This window comes from Coccinella septempunctata, chromosome X (assembly GCF_907165205.1).
Source record: "Coccinella septempunctata chromosome X, icCocSept1.1, whole genome shotgun sequence".
NCBI classification, from domain to species: domain Eukaryota; kingdom Metazoa; phylum Arthropoda; class Insecta; order Coleoptera; family Coccinellidae; genus Coccinella; species Coccinella septempunctata.
Window position 1 is genome coordinate 10,894,329 of NC_058198.1, and position 12,007 is coordinate 10,906,335.

The following is a 12,007-nucleotide window of genomic DNA, read 5'->3' on the forward strand; positions in this document are numbered from 1 at the left end:
ATTACTGATTCTTTAAATAATCTATATATACAGGGTGATCCTTTGGTGTTGTGTTTTTGATAACTTGGCAACGTTTGAACGTTCAGAGAAAATATCATTTATTTCTATAAAAATGAAAGGTTCAATGGGTTATGTTTGTATCCGGTACATCTTGTACGAAATTAAATAAACAACAGTAATAAATGATAACATATAGGAGATGAGCATCAGACCTTATATAGTTGGTTGCAATCTGAATTCGTTATGATTTTCGAAAATGAAATAGAAAACAAGACAAGAATATTCAAGATTCATCGCAAACGAAATTGCGGTAACTCATTTATTCATTCATTGTATTATAAATACCATGTATTTTGTTCACCAAATGGAATTGAAAAAATTAGTTAATGATTTTTTTGAAAAGTAGCCTATTTATAAATTTGAAATGGTTTATATAATCGTTGGAAAATGCCGTGTCAGATTTTCAGGGGTGGCATAGCTTATTATTTGAACTTAAAATGGCTTTATATTTTCATTTAAAAAAAAGCGGAAAAACTGGTTTTGATAAAGCATTTCTTTTGACCTAAAAAACCTATAGATAGAATATATGCACACGTCAAAAACTCACTCTGTATATTGTAAAAATTTTTCGACCTGAATGTGAAAAAAAAACTTTCCCCTCTCGAATTTCTGATTATCAATTGGCAGAACAAAATTTAAAACCAAAATGTGGACCGATGAAATATCTTCAAATTTTCCTAATTAAATTACCAACAAATTTGTCAAAGCATCTTCAAAAATAAACGAAATGAAATAGGTGGTTTCGATGAGTTTAATGATTATTATTCAAGCATTTGATTTAACCTGAAATCATTAAAATCTATATACAGGCTGAGTTTGTGAATCGTACAAATACCTTAACAGTAGAGTAGATTCTTGAGGTCAAAAGAAACACTCTTTTCCTATACGATTTCTTCCGAATCGGCTAGGTTTAAAAGATACAGGCTGGTGAAATACCATAAAAAAATTATTTTAAGTTCTATCTCACAAACGGTTTTATCGAATGAAATGAATTTCGGAATATAATTTTTTTTAATTTTAATTTGATGAATTCTTTTCGAACACAAGATATCACCCACGTCTTCCAGTTTTCTCATTAGTACCATTACGTACCATAAAAATACCAAAAATTCAAAGAACTCAACTCAACTCAAGTTGGACGCTATCTAATGAATATTTGAACGTTTTGTGAAATAAGGGTATTCTTCCTATTTTCTCCTATAATGCGCCGTTTTTGAGTTATTTTTCAAGATGTGCAAGAATAAAAAATATCTGGGAAAATCGAAAAATTCGGCACTTTAACCAAATGCAACTATTTTTAAAAAATCCACAGATAATCTTGTTTTTCCAGGGGTGGCACAGCTCAGTATGAAAACTTAAAATGGCTATATCTTTTATCAGGGCCGAATCGGAAAAAGAAGTATAGGAGAAAATTGTTTTTGTTAATCTCAGTAATACACTGTTGAAATATTTGTACGAGTCAAAAACTCACTCTGTTTAAGGAATATATTCTTGTTTAAGGTTGAAAGAAAATTATTAGAGGAAATTGTTCGAACAGAAAAGATTTTGCTTTTGGTTTTAATTATTATCATTCCTATACAGCTGAAAGTCAAGTAGAAGAAGATTGTGAGACAGATCATCCAAATTTTTTCATAACCTAATCTGTTAAAAGTAGTTTTCTTTTTTAATACAAAAAACTCTGGACATGAATATTGGAAAGAATAATCCAAAATGCCCGATGATTTCCACAATAACCCACAAATGAATAAGACCAATAAAGAATTCAGAAGTTTTTGATTGGAGAGGGAAAAAATGCAAAAATTATAACAATCAATAAAGTCAAATGATAATTATTGTTTATGTTTTAAGGCATTCAAAATTGGATCCAATTGCGATCAACTACAAAGAAGTACAGGTTGTTATTGTCATTCTATTGACCAATTCCAAATTGCTTGTTCTAAGAAACAATTTGGCAGATAACATTCACGTGATCTCCATCTGACAATTAGATTTGTTCCATTCTTGGGAACTCTACGTGAACCCACCATAAGTAGGTATCAAAGTTGAAAATTCCAAAAACTAATGAACAGATTTCGAAATTTTCCCTTTCCTTTCTTTTGAAATTTCAAGCTTTGGTTTTGCTGTCCATAAAAATAAAGAAAGAAACAATTTTATTGGCACATTACATTTCCGTGCTCTCCTTTTGAGAATTGGTTTGGTTCGATTCATAGTAACTACGTAAACTCACCATAAGTAGGTATCAAAGTTGAAAATTTCGAAAATGAATGAACAGATTTCTTCGAAATTTCGTTTCTATTGAAATTTCAAGCTTTGGCTTTGTTGTCCATAGATGGAAATTGATGAAATAATGTCTCTCTCGGGAATTGAAATATATTTTTCATAATAGAAAGCCTCTGTTCTCTGTTCAATATAATACACTGTGCGTAATTTTTTATTTTATTTTACGGTTTATTCGATGGGTTCGAAATCATGGTAGGTTTCCAGAATCACCTTGTACTTGCATCCAATTATTCTTAAGGCGGTGAACCATACTCATATTGATGATACCCCAGACTGTAATGTCCTCGACGCTGTATATAATCATCTCTGTAATCTGTAGGAAAGTGCTGAGTGAAAAACATCGCCAAGTGAGCGATAATCCAGTACGAATTCATTGAACCAAATCTCGTTACAAAAACCGATGACGAAAATAGCGTGAGGTAATAACGAATGCAGACCAATAGGTTTTTATACTGCTGATGCTGACGACTGGCAATCTGGTTTTTAGAAGGATGAACAACTGAATGGATAAGCCCTCGCAACATTTAATGGCTTTTGAATTTTCATGATGGATTTCTTGTTACCTGCCCAATAACATTTTTCTGGTCGATTCTTCGCTTGACTACTTATTCCAGCTTTCATGTATTAATCTAAATAAGATTGTTTGTTGTTGAATTCACATGAGGGGAGGGCGTAGTATTTTTGGGCGAGATAATTGTTCAAGCTTTCCATCGCTAGCTATCAACGAACAGACAATTCAATAAAAAAGCTGCAAATTTTTAAAGGACTATTTCGAAATTGAAGGGAAAAAATTGTTGACCATAGTTTTTCTCAAACACGAACATGCCATGGGACACTCTAGGTAGAGAACAACTGAAATAATTATTATTCTCTGCTGTATTCTGTTCTAGGCTTGTAAAATGAACTGCGTATTGTGAATACAGCATTTGAATATTCATCACTTAGGGACCAATCAAACGGAACTCATGGGGTGAAATGTATTAAACTGGGTAATATTAGAATTAGAGCAATATACACTGCTCAAAAAATGATGTGGATAAGTTGCGTACATTTAAAAAAATAGAGTGCTTGACTCGTACAAATATTTCAAAAGAAAACCTCTTTTCCCATACCATTTTTTTTCGATTCGGCCCTGATAAAATATATAACCATTTTAAGTTTTCATAATGTGCTGTGCCACTCCTAGAAAAACAAAATAATAATCTGTGACACCACACATCTGTGGATCTTTTAAAAAGAGTCGTATTCAGCCAAAGTACCCAATTTTTCAAATTTCACAGATACTTTTGAATTTTTGAACAAATTATTCGAAAGCGGCGTATTATACGAGAAAATATGAAGAATAATTTTATTTTACAAAATGTTCAAATATTTATTAGATAGCCTCCAACAAAGTTTAAAGAAATGGGTTCTTTGAATTTTTGGTATTTTTATGGTTCGTAATGGTCATAACGAGAAAACTGGAAGACGTGGGTGATATCTTGTGTACGAAAAAGATTAATTAAATAAATAAAAATCTATATTCCAAAATTCATTTCAATCGGTAAAACCGTTTGTGAGATACAACTGAATATAAAATTTTTTATGGTTTTGAAACAGCCTGTATCTTTTAAACCGAGCCGATTCGGAAAAAATGGTAAAGGAAAAAAGTGTTACTTTTGGCCTCGAAAATCTACTGTTAAAATATTTTCACGAGTCAAAGGCTTGCCCTGTATGTATAAAGAGAAAAACAGATATGTATATGAATACTGACGTATTAAGCTAGGTATCTACATAGATAGAAATGAACAAAATAAAGATAGTACGTAGTGGAGTCTGCAGACTTAAAAACTCTCATTTTGTTCTATTCGGCATTTTGTCAATGAGGTTATCAATGAAAGTTTGAGGAATGGCTCAGCTAATTAGGACTGAAACGAACCAAAGCTAAGCAAGTTAAGAAGATAGGTATATGATGAAGAAAAGGCTAAAAGAAAAGTTAACAGGCAAAAAATTATCATCATCAGAAGAAGGCTACTCTGCCTTATGTTAGCATATTCAGAAAATCTGTTGTTTTGTTTTGTCATATCTATGCATCCAAATGGATCGTGTTTATATAAATAATATTTTGGAGTTTGATTCCGAATATTTTGTTACCTTGAATATGGTTTATGACATTATATGAAACATTCTCATTTATGCCACAATGTCTTCTTCGTATCGTGAATATTGGTTTGTGGCTTGAGGATTTCTTTGATTTGCACAGTCCTCAAGCCAAAAACCAATATTCCAATTCCAATTCTCATTTATTTAATTTACTATCATTTTCATGTGTCTCAACTGATCCTGATATGGCGACGGTTCAAACAAATAAAAAAATTATAAAATTTTGTGTGATATAACACATAAAATGCAATTCACTGGAATCAACATTGTCAATTTGTGGACAGATGAATGGTCTTCTATTCAATATATTTCCATCATCGCTAATCCCGATGCTATGTACGATTTTTCAGTCGTTCTCAGTCTTCCCTATAGTTGATTTCCTAACACTTTTTTCAAAAACTGTTATTGCTAGTTTGGTCTTATTTATTATATAGGAGCAGAAGAGAATGAAAATACTATTCTCTATTGTAACATTGTATAATTTGATGATTTCATGGTGTGTGTAGAATTTTTATCAAGAGATTACTACATGTCAGTATTCATGTCATCATACAGAGTGTCCTAGATTGGACAGATAAGTTCAGCTGAGCACCCCATAGAAGGGCTATTGGGCATTCTGAACAAAATACCAAAATATTTTGTCCTTGTAGAAATGTTATTTTGCTCAAAATGAAGATTTCTGGAACAATACCTACCTTGCATTTTTTATACCACGGTTATCAAATGTAGTATAATAATCCTTATGGAATACACACCGATGCCTGTTCAATATCTATTGTTATATTCCATAAAGAATATTATACGAAGATTTGATTTATTTTTAAACATGGCATACATAAACGTTGTGTGGCAGAAATCGTTGACGGAAAACGACAATTCTGCAAAGGAAATCTTTCTTCTATTCTATTCGGAGTACCCAATAATTCAACTATGAGATATTTAAAGCTTGAACATTCCTTCTTGGACACACTGTATATGTAACCTTCGAATGGATAGATCTTCTGCAATAATAACTCTCTGGAATTTTCATAAAAACAATCAGTGTGGCTCCTTCTCAGTGGACAGTCTGAGCTATATCGATTTCTTGAAATTGATATGAATAAGAGACGTAGAAAATTTGAAATGATTTTTTTCACGATTGTTATATTACGTAGATATTGAACCCGCAGCATTTCCCTCGCAACTAAAAGAATATTTCCAATAAAGCATCATTCTCCTCGAATTATTCACGCCATGTAAAATCATAATGTAGGAACGGGTCACAATCAATATTTTTCGTGAAACTATTGATATGTGTATCAGACTAATAGCTGGCGTCGTAAAATTCGTCATAATAAGGTAGAAAGGTCAAACACCACTCGATTTTGCGCGCTATAGGTTCCGTTTAATGTAAAATGCCCAAATAAAACGACTTATTGAAATTTGAAACTAAACCGTGGGAATTCATATTGAGAAAATTGAGTTTATAGAACAGATTTGAACGTATTTTTCTACGAATATTCAAGCAGGATTAAAGATGGATTATTTTAATCAGAAATCAAAGATAAGAAGTGTTTTTTTTCCATTCATGTTTTCGCGAAAGAGTAAATGAAAAAATACCCATGAAAAGTTGAAAGAGTTTTTTCATAATATAAAAAGATTTTTATTTCGTATTGAAAAAATCACTTTGTATATGGTAAATTTCCTGAATTAATGATTGATTAATTCATTTTAATGTATACGTATGATGAGATACATTTTTCGAGGTATTCTGTATCCATTATGTATAACTTCAACAAATCGACATGACCGTTAGTTGTAAAATCTCTTCAGTTCAAAAGAGTTCTTATTCTATAATAACGTTTCATTCGTCAATGTCACGCATGAAAGTACAACAGGAATTTACGGTCTTCAAACCGCAAAATTGTGAGGAACCAATATATTCCGGACAGTTCTTGAATCACCAAATACCTGCTACATTATTCATTTAATTGAAGACGTATTCGGAATATCAAGATGGATATAAAATACCACTGCAATATATCACATTCTGGTTTATCATGACTATTAAAAAAACTTTTGCAAACGAACATAAAATATAAATTGCGTATATAATTTTAGCAGCTTTCATTTTGAAAAAATCCGTCTGTAATGGATATTGAGAATTGTGCTAGCTTACCCAACTATTTCTTGTCCTCATTTTATATCTTGATTTTCATATTCTCTATTAGAGCCAATTCAGAAGCTCTTTCATGAACGTTTTCACCCCAGTTTGGTGTTGAAATGATGAGTCCATTCAAAATGAGGATGATGTCCGTTAGATCAATTTCTCGAACCATGGAATATAGAAAGAAAACGACAAAAGAGCAGTACCTTCATCTCGAATCCAATCACCAAAACCATCTAAGTTAGCACTTGAAGAGATAATGAAGACATAAGAATTTTCTTTTGAAAACGACCATTCCAAGTAGGTGTAATACTAGGAAAAGTTACAACTGAGGAAAACGAGATCGAAACACAGACTGAACAAACAGAAAATACAAAAACTCTACGAGTAAACACAGCAATCTCATTTTCACTGCTCAATATGTGAATATTCGAGGCAAACTTACTATTTGCACTTGAATCAAGTCTTCATAGTATTGCCTGTAAAAACCACATGTGCAGAGGCATATGTTTGTCTATTACACATAAACACAAAATATGGTCTTCATGATACTTAACTACTAACTAATCTATTAGTTAAAAAAATTATAAGAAACTAAGGTTTAACTCAACAAGAAATTGCTAACCGTCTCCAGGGTTCGTAAGGTGTAGTTAGTAGAACGTGGAATCACAATCATACTAATGAAAGTGCTGCATACACTCATGGGAGTGGAAGACCAAGAGCTACAACCGTCGCACAAGATCAGCTGATACGTTTAACCTCACGACGAAATCCCCTTTTCACAGCATCTCTAATTAATAGATCATTCCAGCAAGCTGGAGATGGAGCTTCCATCTCTTCCATCCAAGGAAGAAGCAAAAAATAACTTCAAAGTCCATTAGCAACAAGAGTGCACAATCTGTTGCACTAGGAGACCTGTAGGACCTATTCATATTTGAAGATGATGAACTTTAATCAACTTTAAATCTCCGACTTTCTTCTGATTCAAACCTAGACAGAGTGGAAATTATGAACATAGCCCTTAAATTCTACAATGACTTTTCCATCATCTATTATTTCACGTTTACATAATTTATTCTCCATATTTTGTACAAATCTTCCACATAGAGAATCGAAAATTTTTAGGGTGCCTACATAGAAATGATGCCTTCTGATTTACTCACAATACGAAAAAGCTGATAGCATATATTTTAGAAATATTCATGCAGACTTTTTATTGTCTCAAGCTCTTATTGAACTCAATCTGTATATTGTGTATATATACTATATGTTCAAAATTTGCAAACCATTCTTCCTGGTTCTCCAGTGGCTAGTATATTGAGCTCAAATTTCTTCGTTCAAATCGGATGACAATGCAGTATACCTATTATAAGGAAAACTTTAATATTCTGGGAAACTGCATATAGCGAGTTTTTAAAGGTGAGGCTTTTTTCGACAAAAGGAAGACATAATCAAAATAAGTCATTTCACCAAAAATTGAGAATTTCGACAAAATTTCATTAAATTTCAAGTATGGGAAAAAAGTAAGAATATGGCTGGAAAATGAATGGTTAAGGTCATCCGAGTATATTCGGTTAGTTGCATCAGATCAGCTCACTTGTATCGTGAGGTTTGGGGTAGAAAATTGCGACAGTTTACTGAAACTATGCTTATGATGACAAAGTGCTATTATTGTTACCCTATTTCCCATTTTTACGACTATTCTTGGAGGGATCGAACAAGAAGAAGATTGTGATTGTAAAATTTTATTGGTGGGATTTTGACAGTTCAAAATCACGATATCAGTATATCGTCTTTTTTACACTTGGTCCTGAGTATTTTTTTGTCAGTTGATATCGAAATGAGCCATTTAGTGAAATCATTTAAGTTACTGAGTCAGTCATCACGAGATAAGTTTTTTCCATTGCTTTTCGAAAATTTAGTTGAAAAATGATTCAGGGTCGTATTAGGATCTACTCAGAAAGATCTTCTTGAAGAAAGTTTGGAACTACAATAGATTTCAATCATATAATTTAAATGTCGGTCAAAATCAATTTATATTGTTGATACTCCTGTCATCTCTCCATCTAATGAACGATACGAGGATCCTTCTAGTTAGTTATGAATTTAAAAAAATTTCGATAATACAATTTATACAGGATGGTCCCAGAATCCCAGGAGGTTTAAAACCTCGAAATAAGACGAGAATTTCCTATGGAAACATGCCCGGAAACGCCCAGGTGAAGAGTTAAGTTGCTTCAAAGACTTGATTATGGATTTACCCAATTTGTTCAAAGTGGGACAGAGATAAACAAATAAAATTTTGCAGTGGTATTTTCCAAATGAAGATGCACCTCGAACTCAATTTTTTACTCATCCCCCATAAGTGCAGACTGCAGACCACTTTTCTATTTAACACAGTAAATTTTCATTCAGGCTTTGAATATTATCATTGAAAAATGGGCAATGAAAATAAGATTTGATTCGGAAACTTGGATGCTATGGAGTTTTAGGTGCCTATTTCAAAATCAACGGCAAAATTCCCTCTGTCCCTTTTTGATAAAATTGAATAAATCTATAATCAAGTAGTCATCTTTGAAGCAAGTTACTCTTTGAACGAAGCGTTTCCGGACATGCATCCATGGGAACTTTCGTCTTATTTGAGGTTCTGAAATTATACCCCAATTTATTCCCATATATCCTGTATATTGAATTATGTATGTGCCTGCTGAATTCTTTTAAATTCGTATGGTATACCGCATATCAAAGTGACTCCTATGCCACTAAACTCATATACGTGCGAAGGTTTCTACATCACATTTCGAATTTCAAAGGCCATACTGTCATATAAATCGTACTTAATGTTTGCTCTTCGAAATATTTCTGTCCCCAAACATTTTATGTACACGACGAATTCCGAAAAGAATATTGCTTGAGTTATAGAAAATGATATATATGGACGCTTTCGCTATATATTCCTTATCTACTTTGCGAATTTCGAGGAAATGGATGCCAGTTAATGACAAAAGAATTTATCTTTTCAGTTGCACTCCGAATATAGGAGTACTTACCGCTGGCACGAGTATACAGGACCTAGGCAGGAAGTTGTGAGAAAGGCACCACAAACCAATGCCGTTCCACCTTCAAGTAAGTTATCTGTAAGATTTATGACGTTAAAGAATTCCTTCGTGTTCATTTCCTTCTAAATCACTACGTCTAGAAGATTCGAAACAAAGACAAAGAAATTATAAGCCCGGGAGAGTCAAGGAAATAGGTTTCGTGAAAATATTGTTACTCCTTCAAAGCTAAATTAACTGGAATAAACTCAGTCGGTCAAAAATTCTAATGAATAATACAAAACATTTCGGCGTATATACAAGAAAATATGCAAGAAAAGAAAATTGCTACACGATTTATACAGACTGTTCCAGATATGAACGAAACATCGCTTGGTATTTAAAATACAAAAGAAATATTTCCCTTGTGGGGTAGTTCCCTTTTTCTAATTTATATAAACAGGATGACTCGTCTTTGACTCGTACAGATATTTTAACAGTAGATTCTTGAGGACAAAAGCCTTTTCCTTAACCATTTTTTTCGATTCGGCCCTGATTAAAAGAAATAGCCATTTTAAGTTTCCATGATGAGCTGTGCCACACAAAATCACCTTCAGAACAACTAGCTAAATCTGTGACACTAAACATTTGTGGATCTCTTAAAAAGTGTTGCTTTCTATCAAAGTACCCAATTTTTCGTATTTCACAGAAATTTTTTGAACATCGAATTACTCGAAAACGGCGCATTATACGAGAAAATATGAGGAATACTTTTATTTTACAAAACTTAGTCCAACTTAGTTTCAAGTGTTGGGTTCTTTGAATTTTTGGTATATTTATGGTACGTAATGGTAATAATGAGAAAACTGGAAAACGCGGGTAATATCTTGTGTTCGAAGAAGATTCATCAAATAAATGAAAAAGTTTAGTCCGAAATTCATTTCATTCGATGAAACCGTTTGTGAGAACTAAAAATAACATTTTTAGGATTTTTCTACAGACAGTATCTTTAAATGTTGGAGGAAAAAGTGTATCTTTTGTTTTATATTGTTAAAATATTTGTATGAGACTCACCCTTAATAAATAAAAATACAAAAAGAATCTTTCCCTTGTAAAGTATTTCTCTTTCGGAAATTTGTGTAATATACCATCGAGTATTTCAGGCTTATCCATTCATTCTGGGGCCCTATGTACAGGGTGTTTTATTAGGAAACGGAAATACTCAAAATGCGAATAGAGAATACCGAGGAGGTTCTAGATATATCACATTCATTGGCTCTGACTGCCTTTGTAACTGAGATAAAAATTGTTTTATGAATTCTGTTCATTTCTTTCTGGGATCATAACAACAGAATCACTCTGTATATTTGGCACAAAAGTTTCTCATTCACAGCTCGAATGAAATCAATGAATAACAACCAGAAATATCTAGGTTTCCAAACCTGGAAATTTATCGAAATTTTGAAAACCCGTTTGCATATTTGAAGCACAAAAACTTAAATGAATCTCATGCTTCACATTTTGGTGCAGACCAATTTAACTGCACCAATTTTTAACTTGAAAAAGTGGAGTTTGTGAGATCTTTGATACCGAAAATTAGTTATAATGGACTTTCAGTAATGAGTTATTAGAAATATTGAATTCATTATCATTTTTGAAAATTACTAATTGATAACTAAATACATCACTTTTTATAGTTGCGAACTAACCCGTTGTTCATTTTGCAGATGTGTCCTTAATACTTGTAATTACAAGAAAAGAAATTAATGTATGTACATAATTCAAAATTGATACTGCTTGAATATTGTTTCCGAATGTTTCAGTTAAATAATGAAAGAAAATTAGATCGATTTTATTCTATTTCAAAAAATGTTTGTTCTGTTTAATTGTTTTTTTTTAATAAAATACCTTCATAATTGTTCAAAATAAAATGAAACCGACATAAATCTCCTCAATTATTTTATTGAAACATTCGGAAAGAGTATGTACCTACATACAGGACATCAATTTTTTTTCTTCAAATTACAAGTAAGTGCCAGCAAAATGAATAATGAGTTATTTTGTAACTATAATAAGGGAAACAAAGGTATTAAATAATCAATTAGTAGTTTTAAAATGATTGTGGACTAAATATTTCTATTGATTAATTAGGTACTGAGGGTCAATTTTGGGTAACAAAGTTCTTAAAAACTTCACTTTTGAATCGAATAGTTGTCCAGTGAAAATGTTTGCGAAAAAATGTAAAACACACGTTTCGTTTTAGTTTTTTGTACTCTTTTCAAATATGCAAACTGATTTGAGAAATTTTGATATACAGGGTGTTGTTTCGAGGATACAATCATTT

General features: G+C 32.1%; 1 protein-coding gene across 4 annotated transcripts in view; it reads left to right on the top strand.

Moving 5' to 3' along the window:
* Positions 1 to 12,007, top strand: part of LOC123321617 (nuclear protein MDM1) — a 42,214-nt gene that overhangs the window by 5,886 nt on the left and 24,321 nt on the right. For all 4 annotated transcript variants that reach the window (XM_044909309.1, XM_044909308.1, XM_044909310.1 and 1 more), the window contains exon 2: positions 9,652 to 9,754. In XM_044909309.1, coding sequence (XP_044765244.1) covers positions 9,652 to 9,754 — 103 coding nt within the window. The remainder of the gene's footprint in view (positions 1 to 9,651; positions 9,755 to 12,007) is intronic.